Source organism: Corythoichthys intestinalis, chromosome 12 (assembly GCF_030265065.1).
Source record: "Corythoichthys intestinalis isolate RoL2023-P3 chromosome 12, ASM3026506v1, whole genome shotgun sequence".
Taxonomy (NCBI): Eukaryota; Metazoa; Chordata; class Actinopteri; order Syngnathiformes; family Syngnathidae; genus Corythoichthys; species Corythoichthys intestinalis.
The window spans coordinates 29,531,732-29,552,729 of record NC_080406.1 but is presented as its reverse complement, the minus strand read 5'-3'; the positions used below and the strand labels follow the sequence as shown (position 1 = coordinate 29,552,729).

General features: G+C 37.8%; 1 protein-coding gene across 8 annotated transcripts in view; it reads left to right on the top strand.

Annotated features, from left to right (window-relative positions):
• The window catches only part of lrp1bb (low density lipoprotein receptor-related protein 1Bb), a 469,826-nt gene that overhangs the window by 304,124 nt on the left and 144,704 nt on the right, over positions 1-20,998 (top strand). For all 8 annotated transcript variants that reach the window (XM_057852528.1, XM_057852526.1, XM_057852531.1 and 5 more), the window contains 10 exons: positions 744-893; positions 7,665-7,805; positions 7,907-8,032; positions 8,126-8,257; positions 12,170-12,304; positions 12,398-12,527; positions 13,569-13,695; positions 13,835-13,986; positions 17,134-17,258; positions 17,354-17,725. In XM_057852528.1, the coding sequence (XP_057708511.1) occupies positions 744-893; positions 7,665-7,805; positions 7,907-8,032; positions 8,126-8,257; positions 12,170-12,304; positions 12,398-12,527; positions 13,569-13,695; positions 13,835-13,986; positions 17,134-17,258; positions 17,354-17,725 (1,590 nt within the window). The remainder of the gene's footprint in view (positions 1-743; positions 894-7,664; positions 7,806-7,906; positions 8,033-8,125; positions 8,258-12,169; positions 12,305-12,397; positions 12,528-13,568; positions 13,696-13,834; positions 13,987-17,133; positions 17,259-17,353; positions 17,726-20,998) is intronic.

The window sequence follows — 20,998 nt, the reverse complement described above, 5'->3', positions numbered from 1 at the left end:
TTTGGCATTAAATCAATGAGGGTTCATTGTGGTTGACTTTAAATTTATATAATAGCACTAGTTAAGTGAATACTTCTCTAATACAAAAATCTCTATTGAATTGTTGCGAAAAAAACATTTTCTTAGTTCCCTGAAGGTCAAAGCAAACCCATTTCACACAGTGTGGTCTTCTCTGCATTTCCTCACCCTCCTTGGCCTGTCAACAGGAAGTGCAATGATTCACAGGCCTCATTTATGATTATGGAGTAGACCTGTGGATGAGAGTAAATTAATGATGCATTGTGAATGTGAACCTGCCACACATAAATCTAACACATTGTGGGAGATGTCTGGAAGTCGACAATTGAAATAGCTTTCAAAAACCCACCCATTATTGGTGGGATTCCAAGAAAAAACAGCATATTAGCCTTGAAGTGGATTTAAAAGCACACCATTTTTAAAGCACATGACTAAAATGCAAAATCACCAGGCTATCTTTGTTTCTGAATGGAAATTTATGCACGAGTTTAAATTTCAATGAAGATGTTACTGCATTTTTTTCTTACTTAAAATTAATGTGACAGGTGTATTTATGTTTGCCTATTTTCACACTGAAGTAAAGCTAATTTATTATCTTCCAAATCACATTTTCTCCTCGTAATATGATGTTTGTTGTTCATGCTAAACAATCCCAAATGTAAAAGAACAATTCCAGGCCGCTGTGATAATGAATCAAAATTTGTTGTGCTCTGTTTCACTCTCAGGTCTCTCGGTAGACTATGCAGCCAACAAGCTATACTGGATTAGTTCGGCCAATAAAACCATCAACAGGTGCAATCTAGATGGAACTGGACTGGAGGTGCTAGAAACGCTAAAGAGGGACCTAACTAAGGGCACGGCTCTTGCCGTGATGGGTGAGTTTCATGCATTTGCATATACGTGTTTGAGTAACATGCTGGCTGAAAAAGATTAAACACTGAATGCCTTTTTTTGCTATATGTATCTTGTTAGATTGAATTGTGTTACCTTAAATTGAATGTTTCCTAATCCAAATATACTGTTATTGTGCTGAACAAATGGGCACAAGAGGGGAAGGTGACATAGAGTAATGGTGTTGTAGCGACATATTAGCAGGTACAGCCAAACAGCAGAATCATGTCTGCTGGTCGCCATCAATCACAATTAATGTGGAGGAAATTGTTTGGAATGGGGGCATGAACAACACTGCAGACTTTCGGAGACTTTGTACTGGAACTTGGCAGTACATATATCACAGAGTAACAACTAAACATTTGCGGTCCATTTATTAAGACTTATTTCATATCAAGCTCACCTGTTACAGGTAAGTAAGCAAATTACATCATTAACATTGGCTGCCATTGACAGAAATAAACTTCCAATACATTTTGACTGAACTGGCCACGAATGATCGCTGTCAACTATCCCACTCAAAATGGATTGGACGGCTATTGCTGTCAATGGCACTTAACTAAGTTTTAAAAAGGGAAGTTCAGCATTTTTGACATCAGGCTTAATCTTCGAGTTAGCGAGGGTTTAATTAGTCGGTGGAGTTGATTTCAACAAATTCTGTGTATTTTGTTAGTTATTTGTTAGTTTAAGGGCTCCGGAGTGGCTAAGCTAGCGTGTGTCAATTGGGCTGACTTAGCATGCCAATAAAAAACAAAATATGCACACATGGAAATCCTCGGTGACCTTTGCAATCAGTAGTGTTGGCTATGTTTTCAAGACAAAGTTATGAAAAGTTACCATTGCATGTCACCAATACATTAATAATTTCAGTATGAACAGCAAGATTTGTAATCCAGCAGCTCTGCAGAGGAGCAGAGCGGAGTGATATCGAATTGTTTTTTTTTTTTCACCGTTGATTTTTTTATGTAGTAGCCAGCAGCTAGCGACCAGTTTAAATTGTTCGTCATTCTTCATAGGGAATTTGTGGAAACTTTGCTTTGCCCATGTCTTCTGTCTGTTTCCACAGCCTCTAAATGCACATTTTGCCACGTTGCCGGCCGTCAATTAACTCAGCATACTGATACTGCATTCAAGGAAGGTGGGAAGTCAAGGGTTTCCAACCTCCAATCTAGAAAAATATCATTGAAATGCCTCCACTACTTGATAGCTTACGAGACGGAAGGTTTGCTGGAGGTCAGAATGTCTTTTGATTGCCAAAAACAAATTGTTGCGATCAGCCATATTTGCAATTTACATTCGCTTGGAACGCTTTGAGGTCGCAACTGGTACCATCCAAACAGGATAAGTCAAACGTCCTACCTTCCTCAAATACAGCATAAGCACGAGTGGCCGAAGCACTACTCTCTATTGTGGTCTTATAGCACATCTGAAAAAATTTGTCCTGCAGAATGAAATGAATTACAGCAGTTTGGTGTGACATTGTTTTGACCGCTTGGGTGTTTTGAAACAATGATCTGCATTTTAAATGTATTTGACGATGTTAGATCTGTTCGTAGATCTGTATCGTCTTTTTTACTGACATGCTAAGTCAGTCCTGTTGACTCACGCTAGCTTAGCCACTCTGGAGCCCTGAAACTGACAAATACCTTACAAACTACACGGGATTTGTTGAAATCAACTCCACCGACAAATTAAACCCCCGTTAACTCGAAGATTAAGTCTAACGTCAAAAATTCTGAACTTCTGCTTTAAGTTAACTTTACCAAATTCCATAGCACATACTGTATGTAGACATATACAGTATTGGCCCAAATATAAGACAGTGTTTTTTTGCATTGAAATAAGACTGAAAAAGTGGGGGTTGTCTTATATTTGGGGTCTAGTTATTATACCCATTCACGACACTAGATGGCGCCAGATATCAGTGAAGCGAATGCTAAACTTGAGGAGTAATGTTCTGTCATGACAGATCTCAGCTACTCTCAAGTTTAACCAGTTTGCATTATTTTATTGCAATGTTTCCTTATTCAGATTTGTTTCAAGACTACAGTTACAGTTAGACCTCACTTTATGGTTAATGCAGTTATTGCAATTTTGTTGTTTTATCACAATAGATTGGTTTATTTACATTTCAAAGACCAGAAGCCATTCATTTACGAATGTGAATGCACTTTAGTTTACATATTTAAATGTTCAGATATTAAGATTTGAATGAGGCAAAATAACATGATTTTTCTCTCAAATATATTGTTCCAATCATTTGTTTCAGATGTACTGTAATTATTTTCTGTATAAAAATTAATTTGGTGTTCAAAAAGTCTTTTTTCAAACTTCAGACTTGAAAAAGAGGGGGTCGTCTTATAATCAGGGCCGTCTTATATTTGGGCCAATACGGTACATACTGGTAGTGAATGAGTGAATAAAAACATACAGTAATTGCATGGTTCAATTGAATGTAAAGAAAGTCAAATCCTTTCTAAGTCTCGTCATGTTGATTTTGCGTAACTTCCTGTTGAGTTTTGGGCAATTCGAGGTCACATCTTATTAGACATATATATATATATATATATGTGTGTATTAGGGGTGTCAAACAATTAATTTTTTTAATCGAGTCAATTACAGCTTAAAAATTAATTAATCTCTCCCAACTCAGCTAATTCAGCTGCCAAGTTGTTATCAAGACTGCTATATATATATAAATAATGTATTGGGCCCATTCCAGTTCTATTACCTGTTGATTTCGGGGTCAGTGTCTGTTGGTTTTTGGGCAATTCTAGGTCACTTCTTATGTATTTTGGGTCAGAGTTGACAGGCAATGGGAATGATCATTCTCTGCCAGCCTGTCTCAGTCCAAAAGATTTGGACATCAATCGATGCCAATGGCAACCCATGAATCAGCTCTCATTACGAGGTACAGCAATTCTCCACAACAGTAAACACTGACGGTGTGGTTTACAACCAAGCATTATCTTGTCATTGCTTCTATAAAGAATCTAATTAGATTGTGGAGGTTAAGCTAATGCTGTGAATGCTACATGAATATAAAGCCAATGATATCACTTCACGATCAATACGATAAATAAACAGGCCATTCATTGTTCAGCCAGATTCATCCAACTGTGATTATGTTCTTGTTTCTTCTGTCCTGATTAATTAGTTGGTTGTGTTTCAAGTAGCAATGGTTCATCCAACACGGTCTCGTGTGTAAACAAGGAATGCTCAATTCCGATCAGGAAAAGAAGACGGAAGACAAGCAGACATAAAATCGCTGAACACAGTGAAATGAATTAGTTGATGAATTAACTATTTTATCCCAGACTGCTTGCGGGATAAAAATCAATCATTTCATTTTCTTGTACTGTACGGGCATGGTGCCGGCTGGGATAAGGTATACACGTCAGTGCAGGAGGCTCTGTAGTAATTGGATTGGCCGGAGGGATAGGCGAGGACCTCTCTTTAGAAGGTGGGCCATTCATCAGCTTCGACTCGCCTGGAATCCAACAAGCACTTGATGCGGAAATTGAATATGATGTGCCACGAGCGAGCAATCACAACTAGCAAGCGTGCCCCACGGCAGCAAATTAACATAGAGAGCAAAGCTAATCTAGGCCCGTGTGCCCGCCAGGTCAAGTGTTTTGTAAACTTGGTGTTGACTGTCACTTGCACTTACAGCTATTTTATTTTTTGTTAACACGTCATGCTGGACCTGAAGCTATTAGTTTCAGTGGGAATCACTCGTGTGTTTGTGTGTCTTGGAATAAAATAACAGCGTGCACATCATTGGAGGGTTGATAGTGTTGCTATAATGTCTGATATTAAATAATTTCCAACCAATAGGGTTGGCTTGAAAATAAGAAATTGCTCCTTTTATTTTAATGGAGTAATAAATTTGTATCAGAATGGCACTTGGAGTCAATGAAGCAATTTCGGCAATTTGAACTTGCTTAGCATTCCTTAAGTTTTTATTTATTATGAACAACTCATTCATGACCAGCCTTGCAATGGTAGTTAATGAGTTTTTCTTCTTTTCGTCCATTTACATATACATAATGTACCGTATTTTTCGGACTATAAGTCACAGTTTTTTTCATAGTTTGGAAGAGGGTGCATCTTATACTCTGAAGCGACTTATGTTTGATTATTTACGGTCGGAGCGGTCCGACTTCTCTCCCGCTAACTTTTTAAAAATGAATATATAAGGCGGAAAACACTCAGGTGACTTGAAGTTCCGCTCTGAGACACGCAATTTGACCAACTTTCAAAATTTCCCGATATGCATGTGTGATACATCATTGAAAGCTTAAAATCTCAGTTTTTTCGAGGAAGAAAAATTTTGAACAGGAGGGCATTTAAAAAAAAAAAAAAACATGGTCATATAACAAGGGTCGCGATGTAGAAATCGCAGTCATCAAGAAATGGTAGAGATTTTTTTTTCATATATTTACCCTCATAATTTTTTTTCCCAATTTTTCTTTGTTTGGATCGATTATTTATCATCTGACATATCGGAAAAATACAACAGTAACAAAAAAATACAATTAAGCTATAGTTATGAGGTAGATATCCGTGACTTCTTTACAGACACCATTTTTTTTTAAATTGTGACGTAATTAGTTTAAATGTTTAAAATATGCGACTGAATAATTTTTAAAGTCGTTTTTTTTTTTTTTTAACCAAATATTAGACATCAATTAATATTCTAAGCTAAAAATGACAGACATTTTGAATAATAAATATAATAAAATACCTTCGTTTTATGGCTGGGTTGAAACAAAAGTGGTTGTGCAACGTCTGTAAACAGGGGTTTCCAGGGTAAAACAGACAAATAAAAAGTAGTTCGGGGGCCAAATGAGCAATAAATATGCTATGGCAGCATATAGACACATTGTTCTATCAAACACAACAGTTGTTTTGGCTTAAAATACAGCAGTTTCTTTAAAAGAGGAGCGCAAGAGCAGAAACTGCTTTTTATGCCGTGTCTGTGTTTTCCGCCATATACATATATTTATACTAAAACGATGTGTGGATGTTAAATAAAATAAATAATTTGGATAAAACAGAGAACGCGCTGTGCATGCCTGCGCACGTGAACACAGTGGCTCTCTTTTCAATCATCCCCTCTCAGCGCCCTGCAGCGCCCTCCATGAGCATCCTTGTATTTCCTTTTCGATATGGAACAGCTATAGGAGAGAAAAACAAACTAAAGACAGGGGAATTGAAAAGCAAACAACTGCGGTAGGAGTGGGATATGGAAAGGATTCAAATTGGTTGTTGAAGGTGCTATACGGAAACCTGTGTCGGCTTTGCTGAATGTAAACGAATATGGCGCTTTGGTCTCGTATGAGAAATATATTTAACAAACTTTTCCAGCGTTATTTTGTTGTGTAAATGCATTTATAATGATCATAAAAATATGTAAACTATTTAAACATCAAGACAACTTGCGTTGATTTTCTGCCAACTCAAGGAGATGAAAATAAATGTCAAATCCACTATCCGCCTGTTAGAACAGACACGCAAATATAAAAGATATGAATGTTTATTGAATATCCATCTTACAGTCTTGTTTAACTGGGGGAATTTGTTACAAAAGACAGACTTTAATTTATTATCATTATGCATATATGCACGTCATCTTCACAAACGTGATCACACAAAATGCAACTACGCATCGCATCCCCGCATTTCCTCCATCTCCTAAGTCCTCACAAATAAAACAAAAATTTGTTTTTTTTGGGCTCGTGCCTACAAATAAAACGTAAAATTTCGGGGGGGTTTCGAGCTCGGGCAAGCAAATCAAGTTAATTGATCTGGCTCGTGCCGTGTCGGGCTCTAATACCCGCGGGCCGGTCAGGTCGGGCTGGATTTTTTAGGCCCGATCTAACTTATAGCGTCATGTAATGTTAGCATACCGTACACCTATTCAGCCTGTTGTTCTCTATTGTATTTTAAATTGTCTTTCAAAATGACTGTTTTTGGTGCAGGATTCTAGCAAATACATTTCCCCCCAAAAATGCGACTTATACTCCGGTGCGACTTATACATGTTTTTTTTCCTTTTGATTGCGCATTTTATGGCTGTTGCGACTTATACTCAGGTGCGACGTATAGTCCGAAAAATACGGTAATCATCAATCTGAAAAGGACACAAAAATGCTGCTGGCCTGCTTGGACGTGAGGTTGCTGAAATTTTTTGAAGTCCATGATAAATGGTGACAGTCCTTGCACTCAGTGCATCTGTGAAATTATGATTCCTTGAAGTTATGACTTTCACCACCTTCCGCCCACCTCCCACTAAAATGTTGTGTTGGTGTGACAGCACCCCAAGCAGCACTGGCCCCGGGTGTCAACCAGTCAATTCTAAGGTTTTGACATTATGGCCATAACACAAATCTAAAACTAATATACCATTTTTCATGGGATGGTTGGCGTATCTTAAGTAAAAAGTCAACTTTATATTTTTATATATTTTTTTTTATCATACACTACACATATCATCAGTGGCAGTTTTATAGTCCTACATAAATCTGATGGTTCCTTGCAGCTATTTGGAAGGAATGCTTATACACTTACCCATTTTGGCTCTAAATGAAAATGTCAGCGGTCGCTAATCTTTTTTTGCAACACTGAACAGTTTGACATGAAGCAATATTTTGACGGACCAGCGTAAAAACAACAATATAAGCTGTTACAATTACTTTATTCCGAATTAGCTGTGCCCTGTATTCATCTAGCTCTCTATTTTTGTAATTGCAGGCACCAAACTGTGGTGGTCAGACGATGAATCCTCAAAGCTGGGAACTGTCAATAAGAGGGATGGTCGTAACTTTGTCAATCTGAGAAACAAGACTGGTGGTGTATTTCATATGAAAGTGTATGACCGGGAAGGTCAGAAAGGTAAGCACAGTCTAAAATCATGTGAACAAATCCCTGTATTTACGTTACAGTGTTTTTGTGTCGAAACACAAAAGTTCAGACTGCTCTTGGTTAACTTTCAGGAAGAAACCTGTGCCAAATAAATAACGGAGGATGTTCCCAGCTCTGCTTTCCAACTTCTGAAAGCACCCGAAGCTGCTCTTGCACAGTGGGATATAACCTGAAGAGTGATCGTATGTCCTGCGAGGGTATGTTTTCTATCACATTAACTTCAGTTTTCAAAGTAAAGCATACATATTGTTTCTAGTTTTGGAATGTTTATGTGTTTATTTCACCCACAGGTATGGATTCATTTCTGATGTATTCCATCCATGAGGGTATAAGAGGAATTTCTCTGGACCCAAATGATAATATTGAGGCCCTCATGCCTATCACAGGGACACTTTTTGCTGTGGGGGTAGATTTTCATGCAGGTAAGATACTTGCAGATTGTTTATTGTTTAGTTTTTGAAACACTCATTCTGCATAGGGAACGTGACGACAGCAGTGACTAACGATTATTTTTAGAGATATGCACGTCATTTTCAAAGTATCGGAATCGGCAAAAAAATATCGGCCATGCCTTTTTTTAATATACTGTATATATATATTTTAATTAAATCATTTTCTAATTGTATTTAACGTTACAGACATAATATGTTACACTCATCCAGAGTCTTTAGTTTAGGCTTAAGGTAGGGTTATCAAAAATATCCCGATAACGGCGGCAATTAATTTATTAAAAAATGTGTCACATTAAAATTTTTAACGCAGTTAATGTATGCGCTGCACGACCCTCTCATTCATTGTCGCGCTAAATCTGTAATGACGCCATTTCACCTATGTAGAGCGATAAAAGGCAGCGCAAAATGAGTAGAGAGAATTTTGGCAGCGTTTGAAGCCTTTTTTTAATTGGCTAAAGCCTTGCAATCCCTCTCCCTATGAGTAGAAATATGATGGGAAGCAATGTGGGGAAGCAAGGTGGCAATTGATCTTTGTTTAAACAACTTAAGTTTTTTCCCAACGCAGAGAAGATATATCAATTGGTAGCACGACGCACAGTCATGGTTCCACTTCCCATCATGCATTTGGGATGGCCACAGTATCATTTACTGAAAGCTCAACAAATACACTAGATGGCATTATTTAGTCACAATATACAAAGTCACTAGTCTTTCTATCCGTGGATCCCTCTCAAAGAAAGAATGTTAATAATGTAAATGCCATCTTGAGGATTTATTGTCATAATAAACAAATAGAGTACTTATGTACTGTATTTAATGTTGAATATATATATTTGTCCGAGTTTTATTCATTTTTTTCTTAATGCATTGCCAAAATGTATATGATCGGGAAAAATTATTGGGAATGATTGGAACTGAATCGGGAGCAAAAAAAAGCGATCGGATTGGGAAATATTGGGATAGGCAGATACTCAAACTAAAACGATCGGCATCGGATCGGGAGCAAAAAAACATGATCGGAACAACCCTAATTATTTTAATGACTTTGTTGATTTTTTTTTTTTTTTTATTCAATTAATCGGTAAATAATAGGGGCGCTGGAAGTCACTCACAGCCGGGGTTGCTGATGATGTTATTTAATTTTCCCATCAGAAAACCGCAGTTTTGGTCCAAATTTGTCATGCTCGTGCTTTTTCTCCATAAAAGATGTGCACAATGACAGTACACATGGATGCTGGAAGGTTTATGTACTACTACTATTCTACTACAAAGACAGCATTCTATTTCACCTGCAGGGTGTTGTAATTTTTGAATTGGAAATAAAAGTGCCTGTGTATTATAATGAAAATGACACACACAGATTTGAAAACTAAAAGGTCCAATAAGCCTCAGTTTAACACCTACTTTTCACACCACTCAAATAACTTGGACACGAATGTCCAACATCGCTCTGCACGGCGTCAGCTCAGCAGCAACAACAAACAATAATATGGCTACAATGCAAACTATTTGACGTTCTCCACGGTCTAAATCTGCAACTTGTTCTCGCTGAGCACTATTATAAACTGTCAAATAATTTTTGACCTCAAATTGAATTTTAGAAAATGTTGCTGTTTTTATAAAGAGAAAATAGGTCATTTGTTTTCGCGCCATGTTGATGCGTCCTCCGTCAACAGTTAACTTTTCCTTTCCAATAGCGCCTTATTAAGCAAGGTGCCAGGTGGTGACCATGTTATTGACAAAAAAAAAACCTTTTTCAACATATATATTTGATTACGCTATTGTTTCAATATGTTTTATTTATTCATTCATATATATATATAAACTCTACTGGCACCCCACTTCCTGCGCTACTGTCGGTGAATGAGTTTTTTTATTTTTTTATATTTTTTTAATCTTTTAAATTCCTGCAATTTATTAAAAAATAGGACATTCCATTAAAATAATAATACTGAAGCAAATATATTTAATTATTTGGTTGGTCCTTGCCTTTATATCCATTAGAAGATTTGGAAAAATGATTTTCTAAAGTAAAGCAGATTTTTGCAAATGTCTAATTTTTATCAAACACATTGATAATCAAACTTTTTCACGGAGGGCCACATAATTTTCAAAATATTTCCTGTCAGGAGGTTACCATTGCATTGAAAAGAATAATCATTTTAACAAAACATGGATTCCATTAATTTTGGGACCTTCATTTCTGTATTCTGACAATAGAGAAGAACAATTGATTTGAATATATGTTATTATGTACTTGTAGTTTCAAATGATAGCGAATTGGAGTTGATTACTTAATTGTCTGTGTCTAATCACATTTTCTTTCAATTTAATCTGTGTTTGTAACTAGAAGAAATACTTCAAGTGATTAATGTTCTCATCAACATTTAAGCTTTTACATATGTCCTAATGATTCAAGTAGTTACTTCATATGTATGTATGTTAGCATTCATGCACCGCTGCATGGTTGCTATTGATGGGGATAGAAGCTTTCATTTTGAATGGTGACCAAATTGCATTGTTATTCTCAAAATATCTTGTCTTTCTTGCCACTATTTCCTCCAACCTTGTCCGCCTTAAAATAAAGATGTCGAGAGAGGTCTTACTTATATTTACATAGTGGTTATTCTTGTGTTGAATCTTTTGAGTAATGGTCTGTGGGTTGGAGGGGTGCAGATTTGATGAAGTAATCATATGACATTACAAGCAAGCCTATGAATAACAGTGAGCCGGTGAAACTATTCGAATACAAAGCAATTCCCCAGATATTGCATCAAGGAACCGTAGCGTACCAGGAAATAGTGCATACAGTAATTTGTTTCATCCCAGCTTCCCTCTACTGTCTATGTGATAAAAATAATAGATTTGTCCCAATGACAGGCGATATACCGGGCCGCACTCCCGTGTATGTAATAGAGTGTAAATGATGCATGAGCAGTAAGGTGTTCAAAGGAAATTGTACCAACTGAAAACTGATGCCAACTTCCTTTGTTACATTGTGAAAATGTTGCATAGACTCAAATGCAAGTAAACTTTTTTTTTTGTGAACAAAAACATCTGTTGCGCGCATGTTATCTTCAGATGGCATCATATTCAGCATCTTGGCAAGAAATGACAGTATTGTCATTTTCTGTATAGACCTGAATTCATGATCGACAAATTTTCTGCAGTCCAAAAGCCAATGGATCACAGTCCTAGATCAGCTCAGTGCAGAGGAGCGTGTCGTCTTTTCCAGACCCGCCTGCAAGCTAGTAAATGTGTTGTAATGGAAATTCAAATCCCTGCATACTGGGTTGGCACACACAGTAGAATAGAGATGAGCCAAGCCAGCATATTTATATGGTAAAGCGGCTTAAGACGTGCCATAAACTCCTTCTCTTTCAGATGGTGTAACTGAGCTCTTTGTATGAGCAACTCTAGAAATAATGGACATCCGGATATGACCACATAGTTTTGAAGAATGCAGTAATTAATACATCATTTAAACGTAATTTGAAAAATAAGTTGTGTTTTGGACGACATTCGATAATTTGCATGAATGAACCCGTCAATTATTCAGTAAATATGCAACTCTAAAAGGCAATTTACTTCTGCACGATGGATGAAAAACAAAAATAGTCAACAATATGATCAACACCACATTTTGCGTCACACACTCTTGACCAGCTTTTAAACTTTACTTGACAATGGCCAAGTGAAAAAGGCTGCAGATGTACTGTGTGTGCAATTCCACCATCACACTTTATTGGCCCTCACAACATTTGGGGAAATGGGCCATGCTGTAATAAAATGTGTTTTCATGAGCAGCATTGTTTGAGGGCACAAATATGTTTGAGGCAATCACATCCATCATCCAACTCATGTTATTAACTCTTTTTGCAGGGAACGACACAGTATACTGGACAGACATGGGCCTGAACAGAATATCCAGATCCAAACGTGACCAGACTTGGAGGGAGGATATCGTTACTTCCGGCATTAGTAGGGTGGAAGGCATTGCTGTTGACTGGATGGCTGGTTAGTGCTATGACTCTTTGGTCTTTTACATAGATTTTAGATAGACTGGTTGGTATTCAAACCTGAAATTGTGACGTCTTTCATTTTATACAGGGAACCTTTACTGGACAGACCATGGTTTCAATCTTATAGAAATATCTCGTTTGAATGGTGCGTTCCGATCAGTGGTCATATCTGAAGGTCTGGATCAGCCTCGAGGTGTCGCTGTCCACCCTCAGAAGGGGTAGGTATTACCGTATTGGCCCGAATATAAGACGGCCCTGATTATAAGACGACCCCCTCTTTCTCAAGACTCAAGTTTGGAAAAAAAAGACTTTTTGAACACCAAATTATTTTTTGTACAGAAAATAATTACAATACATCAGAAACAAATGATTATAACAAAAGATTTAGGAGATAAGCATGTTATTTTGCCTCATTCAAATCTTAATATCTGAACATTTAAATATGTAAACTAAAGTGCAATCACATTCGTAAATGAATGTCTTCTGGTTTTTGAAATGTAAATAAACCAATCTATTGTAATAAAACAACAAAATTGCAATAACTGCATTAACCATCAAAGTGAAGTCTAACTGTAACTGAAGTCTTGAAACAAAGGAGGAAAAACAAGGAAAGGAAAAACATTGCAATAAAATAATACAAACTGGTTAAACCAAAAAGAGTAGCTGCGCTCTGTCATGATATAATATCGCTTCAATGATATCTGGCGCCATCTAGCGCCGTGAAAGAGGAGAGTAGCTGAGATCTGTCATGACAGAACATCGCTTAAATGATATCTGGCACCATCAAGCGTCGTGAATGGGTATAATGTCTAGACCGCAAATATAAAACGACCCACTCTTTTTCAGTGTTATTTCAATGCAAAAAAACACCATCTTATAATTGGGCCAATACAGTACTTTTGTTTGTGTCCACCCTTGCTATGTAGAATATGATTACTGGTATTATTGTAGACTTTAAAATGGGAAAAGATTAACAAAGTTCTTGAAGGAATGGCTGAGCTGGGGATATCAATTGCAGTTTTTAGATATGAGGGGGAGGGACAGGCCTGGACACACTATATTGACTTTGTATAGTTTGTAATATACATTTCATATTTAAACATGCCACGCCAATGCACAATTGGATATTAAGTAAAAGCGACTTTGTGCCTCTGTAATGTTTTGGATGTGAAGTGATTTTGCTTAATGGCACTTTAGCTTTGCTCACGACACCCATCAGAAACCAGTCCATTATATCTTTGTCACCATACTTTTGTTAGGTATCTCTTCTGGACTGAGTGGGGCCAGAACCCATGTATTGGCCGCTCTCGATTGGATGGTTCAGACCAAGTCACCTTGGTCAACTCAGGCATTATGTGGCCCAACGGGATTTCTATAGACTATGAGGTAACAGTCATTGGTCCTACTTAAAGCCTCCTCTACCTCAGTTGCCTACTCTCGCTCTCAATATTTGTGTCTCGACCTCATCTTCTACTTTTGTGGCAAAGCCACTGTGTCTAATATACATTTTCAAATTGCCTCTCAGGAAAATACATTATACTGGTGCGACGCTCGCACAGATAAGATCGAGAGGATCAACCTTGAGACAGGTGAGAGCCGAGAGATTGTACTGTCTTCGGCCAATGTAGACCTGTTCTCCGTGGCTGTGTTTGGGCCTTACATCTATTGGGCTGACAGGTAATCTACTATTTTTTCTTCAAAATCTGCAACACTAACCTGTTTTAACACCCCACATTATTAGTTTTGTGGAGCTATAAGCACGCCCTGATCAAGAATGAATCTTTTTAATATAATCCATTCACAGATCTTGAACCTGATACTTTTGTTTACATTACAGCAGAAGATTGCAGTATTGATTTCATATGACTGAATGTTATGTGTGTATGTTATCTGGAAAACAGAGAATTGTGTGTGGAACAAACCAGTGATAGTGCTTAAAGGGGAAAATACGACTGTATTTTGTCCTGTTTGTGATCTTGTTTCTTACCTTATTTCCTTCACTATGTCATACCTTTTTTCTCCATAGTTTAGCAGGGCCACACCGACAGCTGCAAGAAAGCCACTTTAGGCATACCCTCTATTTCTAGAGTAGGTGTAGTTGTTCAGAGATAATACTGAAGATGATTTGGTGTGAGATCAAGAGTTTGTAAACAAATTATGTTGTTTTGTTTAAGGTGTAGTTATTTGAATAACTATTATGATGTTAACGCTTGTGTATTTAGCCTGTTTTTCTCCATTTTATTGATAGTTTGTTCTCTGTTAAAATAAAATTCCTCCAAATATGTGACTTATACTACAGTGTGATTTACAGGTTTTTTTCTTCTTGATTGTGCATTTTTCGGCTGGTGCGAATTATAGTCCATTAAATACAGCGTATGTACAGTGGTATTAAAAAATATCTGAACCTTTTGGAATTTCTCACATTTCTGCATAAAATCACCATTAAATGTGATCTGATCTTTGTCAAAATCACACAGATGTAAAAAGTGTCCGCTGTAACTAAAACCACCCAAACATTTGTAGTTTTTTTTTTTCTTTTTTTTTTAATGAGGATAGCATGCAAACAATAACAGAGGGGGAGAAATAAGTGAACCCTCTGCCTCAGGAGATTTAAAGAGCAATGGAAACCCATTTTTACCAAACATTTTAAGTGAGGTGTGTGCCCAATCACTGATGAGTGGTTTAAAGCTGACCTGCCCACCATAAAACACACACCTGGCAAGAATTATCTTGATGAGAAGCATTGTGTGCATCATGGCTCGGTCAAATGAGCCGTCTGAAGACCTGCGATCAACGATTTTTGATTTGTATAAATCTGGGAAAGGATACAAAACCATCTCTAAAAGTCTGGATGTTCATCAATCGACAGTCAGAGAAGTTGCTAAAAATGGAGAGTTTGGCATTGTTGCTTCTTTCCCAAGAAGTGGCCGTCCCCCAAAGATTATGCCAAGAATTCAGTGCAGAATACTCAGAGAGGTAAAAAAGAACCCTAGAGTGTCTGCTGAAAACTTACAGTAACTGTAAGTAACTGGCACACATGAACTATATGTAAAACTATGGCCAAGAATGGTGTTAATGGTAGGACTCCACGGAGGAACCCACGGCTGTCTAAAAAAAAAAAAAAAAAATGTTGCTCGTTTAATTTCGCAAAACGGCACTTTGACACTCCACAAAAGTTATGGCAAAATATTTTGTGGACTGATGAAACCAACCTTGAATTGTTTGGGAGTAACACACAACGTCATGAGTGGAGGAAAAATGGAACAGCTCACCAACATCAACACTTCATCCCCACCGTGAAGTATGTTGGAGGGAGCATCATGATTTGGGGCTGTTTGTTACCTCAGGGCCTGGACAACTTGCAATCATAAATGGAAGAATGAATTCAAAAGTTTATCAGGATGTTTTGCAGGAAAACCTGAGGCCGTCTTTCACACGGTTGAAGCTAAAAAGGTGATGGATGCTGCAACAATACATTGATCCAAAACATATAAGTTAATCAACTTCCGAATGGTTTCAGAAGAACAAAATGCACGTTCTGGAGTGGCCAAGTCAAAGTCCAGACTTGAACAGCATTGAGATGCTGTGGCATGACCTAAAGACGGCAATTTATGCTGGACATCCCAGGAATCTGACTGAATTACAGCAGTTCTGTAGATGAGAATGGGCAATATTACTCCTGATCGATGTGCGAGACTGATCTGCAGCTACAGGAAGCGTCTGGTTGAAGTTATTGCTGTCAAAACCGTGGCCACAAAATATTAAATGTGATGGTTCACTTAATTATTTTTCCCCCTTCTGTCATTGTTTGCATACTATCCTCATTAAAAATGAAAACCTATAAATGTTTGGGTGGTTTTAGTTAAAGCAGACACTGTTTTTTCGTCTATGTGATTTTGACAAAGATCAGATCACATTTGATGGTGATTTTATGCAGAAATGTGAGAAATTCCAAAAGGTTCAGATACGTTTTTAATACCACTGTATATAGTTTTGATTGAATGATGTCAATACTCTGGTATTAGTAACACCTGATGAAATTTGAACATCACGCACCAAGCAATCAGGTCAAATGTGACAAATATTTCATTGATAGGAGCAAAATCATAGCCTTGTGTATCAAATAAGGAAGCTTTTCAATGGATGGATCATACCTAACGTAACACGTTGGATTCATTCCATAAAGCCATGATGGATTAATGGAGATGAGCAAATAGGAGCAGTTGAGAAAATATCTTCAAGGGTCAGTCTCTCAAATTCATTATGGCCAACTAGAGAATTGCTCGAAGGCTTTATTTGCTCTGGAGACATGTCCAGTTATTATAACAGCACCACTATGGAAGCTTCTATGCTTATCTCTTCAGCAGCAGCTATTGTTTACAGGCTTCCCCTCTCTCTCCGCTCCATTGACATCAAAATCCCATCTGTAGCCGCATCCTCAAAGGACAGTGATGTGTCATTATTTGGTTGTCCTTAAGGCCGTCATTTTGAGGCTCGGCAGAATTGATTTTTGAGTTTACATGCCTGTATTGTCTGGAATCCAGCTGCTTCACAAGGTTAGGCTGTTTGCAGCAACAGTTGAGTGGCTCTTGAGAAAAAAGCAGGATTTATTGTGCTCTTCTCCGTAGCTATTCCTAATCTATGTTCAAATGGTTGCTATATCAACTTTTACTTTGGCGCTATGATCTTTCTATCTGTATAAGTTTATCTTGATCCTGCAATGAAAAAAAATCAATAACAAAGGCACAATGCAGCTCTCCAAATGTATCTCCTTCACAGAAAGTCAAATCACTTTTTCACTCCCCCCTCTACTCTGTGCTCTAGGGCCTTTTCCAACGGTTCAATCCGGCGAGGCTTGAAGACTGACAGCAGTGAGGCCGTGACAATGAGGAGTGGCCTTGGGGTCAATTTGAAGGGGGTGACAGTCTTCACTCGAGGCAGAGAGAAAGGTAGAGGATTCTATTCCACTCCTGTATTGATTCACAAAATGACCGCCCTGTAATTGTTTTTCAGAGGTCATTCTGGTTTATGGTTTATCTCGTAGGTTCCAACCCATGTGCCAGGAACAACGGTGGTTGTCTCCAGCTTTGCTTCCATGTGGGCAGCGGCCGTCGAACTTGCTCCTGCGCCCACGGGCGCATATCAGAGAACGGCTTTTCCTGCGAGCGCTATGAAGGTTATCTCCTCTATTCTGAGAGGACGACTCTCAAAAGCATCCACCTCTCTGATGAAAATGACCTGAACGCACCGCTCCGGCCTTTTGAAAACCCTGCTCTTTTCAAGAATGTCATAGCCCTGGCATTTGACTACAGTCAGAGTACAGTTGGCACCAATCGTATCTTTTTCAGCGATGTTCACTTTGGAAATATCCAAATGATCAACGACGACTGGACTGGACACACTATTATTGCTGAAAGTAAGTACCATTTATATTCACTCTGTTATTTGCTGGTTTGCTGCCTTGGAAGTCAAGTTTTGTCTGCCCATAAAGAGCATGCCGTATTTTAAAATGTTGTGGGCACCATCAATGGTATTCGCTTTTCTAACTTTACTAAACCAATTAGTGTTGGGAAAGTTCCTTTTCTACATGAACGAGTTCAAATTGCAGCTCACAAATTTTAAAATGAACTGTTTAGCTCATAGTTCATAATTCTAAGTTTTGAAGTTTTATATTAATAATTATATATATATATATATATATATATATATATATATATATATATATATATATATATATATATATATTAGGGCTGTCAAAATTATCGCGTTAACGCGCGGTAATTAATTTTTTTAATTAATCACGTTAAAATAGCCATGATCGCTTTAACAGAATGTTAATAATGTTAATGCCATCTTGTTGATTTATTGTTATAATAAACAAATACAGTACTTATGTACAGTATGTTGAATGAATATATCTGTCTTGTGTCTTATCTTTGCATTCCAACAATAATTTACAGAAAAATATGGCATATTTATAGACGGTTTGAATTGTGATTAATTACGATTAATTAATTTTTAAACTGTGATTAACTCGATTAAAAATTTTAATCCTTTGACAGCCCTAATATGTATATGTATATATACAGTAGGGAGAACAAGTATTTGATACACTGACAATGGGAAACCATTGGCAGTGTATCAAATACTTGTTCTCCCCACTGTACATATATACAGTGCCTTGCAAAAATATTCGGCCCCCTTGAACCTTGCAACCTTTCGCCACATTTCAGGCTTCAAACATAAAGATATAAAATTTTAATTTTTTGTCAAGAATCAACAACAAGTGGGACACAATCGTGAAGTGGAACAAAATTTATTGGATAACAAATAACAAATAAAAAACTGAGAAGTGGGGCGTGCAATATTATTCGGCCCCCTTGTGTTAATACTTTGTAGGGCCACCTTTTGCTCCAATTACAGCTGCAAGTAGCTTGGGGTATGTTTCTATCAGTTTTGCACATCGAGAGACTGACATTCTTGCCCATTCTTCCTTGCAAAACAGCTCTAGCTCAGTGAGGTTGGATGGAGAGTGTTTGTGAACAGCAGTCTTCAGCTCTTGCCACAGATTCTTGATTGGATTCAGGTCTGGACTTTGACTTGGCCATTCTAACACCTGGATACGTTTATTTTTGAACCATTCCATTGTAGATTTGGCTTTATGTTTTGGATCATTGTCCTGTTGGAAGATAAATCTCCGTCCCAGTCTCAGGTCTTGTGCAGATACCAACAGGTTTTCTTCCAGAATGTTCCTGTATTTGGCTGCATCCATCTTCCCGTCAATTTTAACCATCTTCCCTGTCCCTGCTGAAGAAAAGCAGGCCCAAACCATGATGCTGCCGCCACCATATTTGACAGTGGGGATGGTGTGTTCAGGGTGATGAGCTGTGTTGCTTTTACGCCAAACATATCGTTTTGCACTGTGGCCAAAAAGTTCAATTTTGGTTTCATCTGACCAGAGCACCTTCTTCCACATGTTTGGTGTGTCTCCCAGGTGGCTTGTGGCAAACTTTAAACGAGACTTTTTATGGATATCTTTGAGAAATGGCTTTCTTCTTGCCACTCTTCCATAAAGGCCAGATTTGTGCAGTGTACGACTGATTGTTGTCCTATGGACAGACTCTCCCACCTCAGCTGTAGATCTCTGCAGTTCATCCAGAGTGGTCATGGGCCTCTTGGCTGCATCTCTGATCAGTTTTCTCCTTGTTTGAGAAGAAAGTTTGGAAGGACGGCCGGGTCTTGGTAGATTTGCAGTGGTCTGATGCTCCTTCCATTTCAATATGATGGCTTGCACAGTGCTCCTTGAGATGTTTAAAGCTTGGGAAATCTTTTCGTATCCAAATCCGGCTTTAAACTCCACAACAGTATCTCGGACCTGCCTGGTGTGTTCCTTGGTTTTCATAATGCTCTCTGCACTTTAAACAGAACCCTGAGACTATCACAGAGCAGGTGCATTTATACGGAGACTTGATTACACACAGGTGGATTCTATTTATCATCATCGGTCATTTAGGACAACATTGGATCATTCAGAGATCCTCACTGAACTTCTGGAGTGAGTTTGCTGCACTGAAAGTAAAGGGGCCGAATAATATTGCACGCCCCACTTTTCAGTTTTTTATTTGTTAAAAAAGTTTAAATTATCCAATAAATGTTGTTCCACTTCACGATTGTGTCCCACTTGTTGTTGATTCTTGACAAAAAAATTAAATTTCATATCTTTATGTTTGAAGCCTGAAATGGTTACTTTTGCAAGGCACTGTACTATTTATATATATATATATATATATATATACTGTGTATATATACATTTTTTTATTTTTTTACTTTTGTAGTTCTTTCTTCTCCCCAATAATTGCTGCAAGCTATTATTGACAGAGTCGATATAGAACAGCAGACAGCAATTTTATCCACTTAAACACTGAAATTGTGTCAAATTCAGCTTCATATTAAATTTCAAATCCATGTCGGTACAGACAAGTTCATAAAACTTAAATGTTGATACTGGTTCAGTGTTCCGTCAGATTTTGTACCCCATCCGAAATTGCAACTCTGTGGTTCTTCACATGCGCGTAACGTTACAAAAGGCCACGAATGTAGCAATTCCAAAGTAAACACCAAAAACTTTCGATACAGGAATATGTACTTATGTTTGGTCATGGACGCACACGAAAGCTCTCCTCATATCCTACCATGTGGCTGTGCTCAACTTGACTGCACACCGCTCTTTCACCGCGTCTTCCCTGTGCCGTTAAGCATTTATTTATGGCGTATTTATGTTGCAGAATTATGTTTATGCTTATTTAGCACCTTTTGGTTAATATTCTGAGTCCAACAGAATGTAAAAGAATGGCTATTCACCGCCGTAAAAACTTCGGGACCGAAAGCTGCCTTATTTGCTAAAACAACACAGTCGTGACAGCCTCAGGCAGCTTGACTTGTAGTTCTTAAAAGATAAGCGTTATTATGAGTTAAAATAATCTCATATTGAAACCCCTCTTTATGTTTTCGTTTTTATATAATTTGTAAAATTAGTTTAACTAGTTGGTCGCCATTGCTGGTGACGTCACGGGGCGGTAACGTCACATAGTTGCCGGTCTTCAAGTTCCAGAGTATGACTCTAGCGACATAAATATGTCATCTGTTCAACCCTTTCAATTTGAACCAGGAGAAGAAGATTAATGAGCAT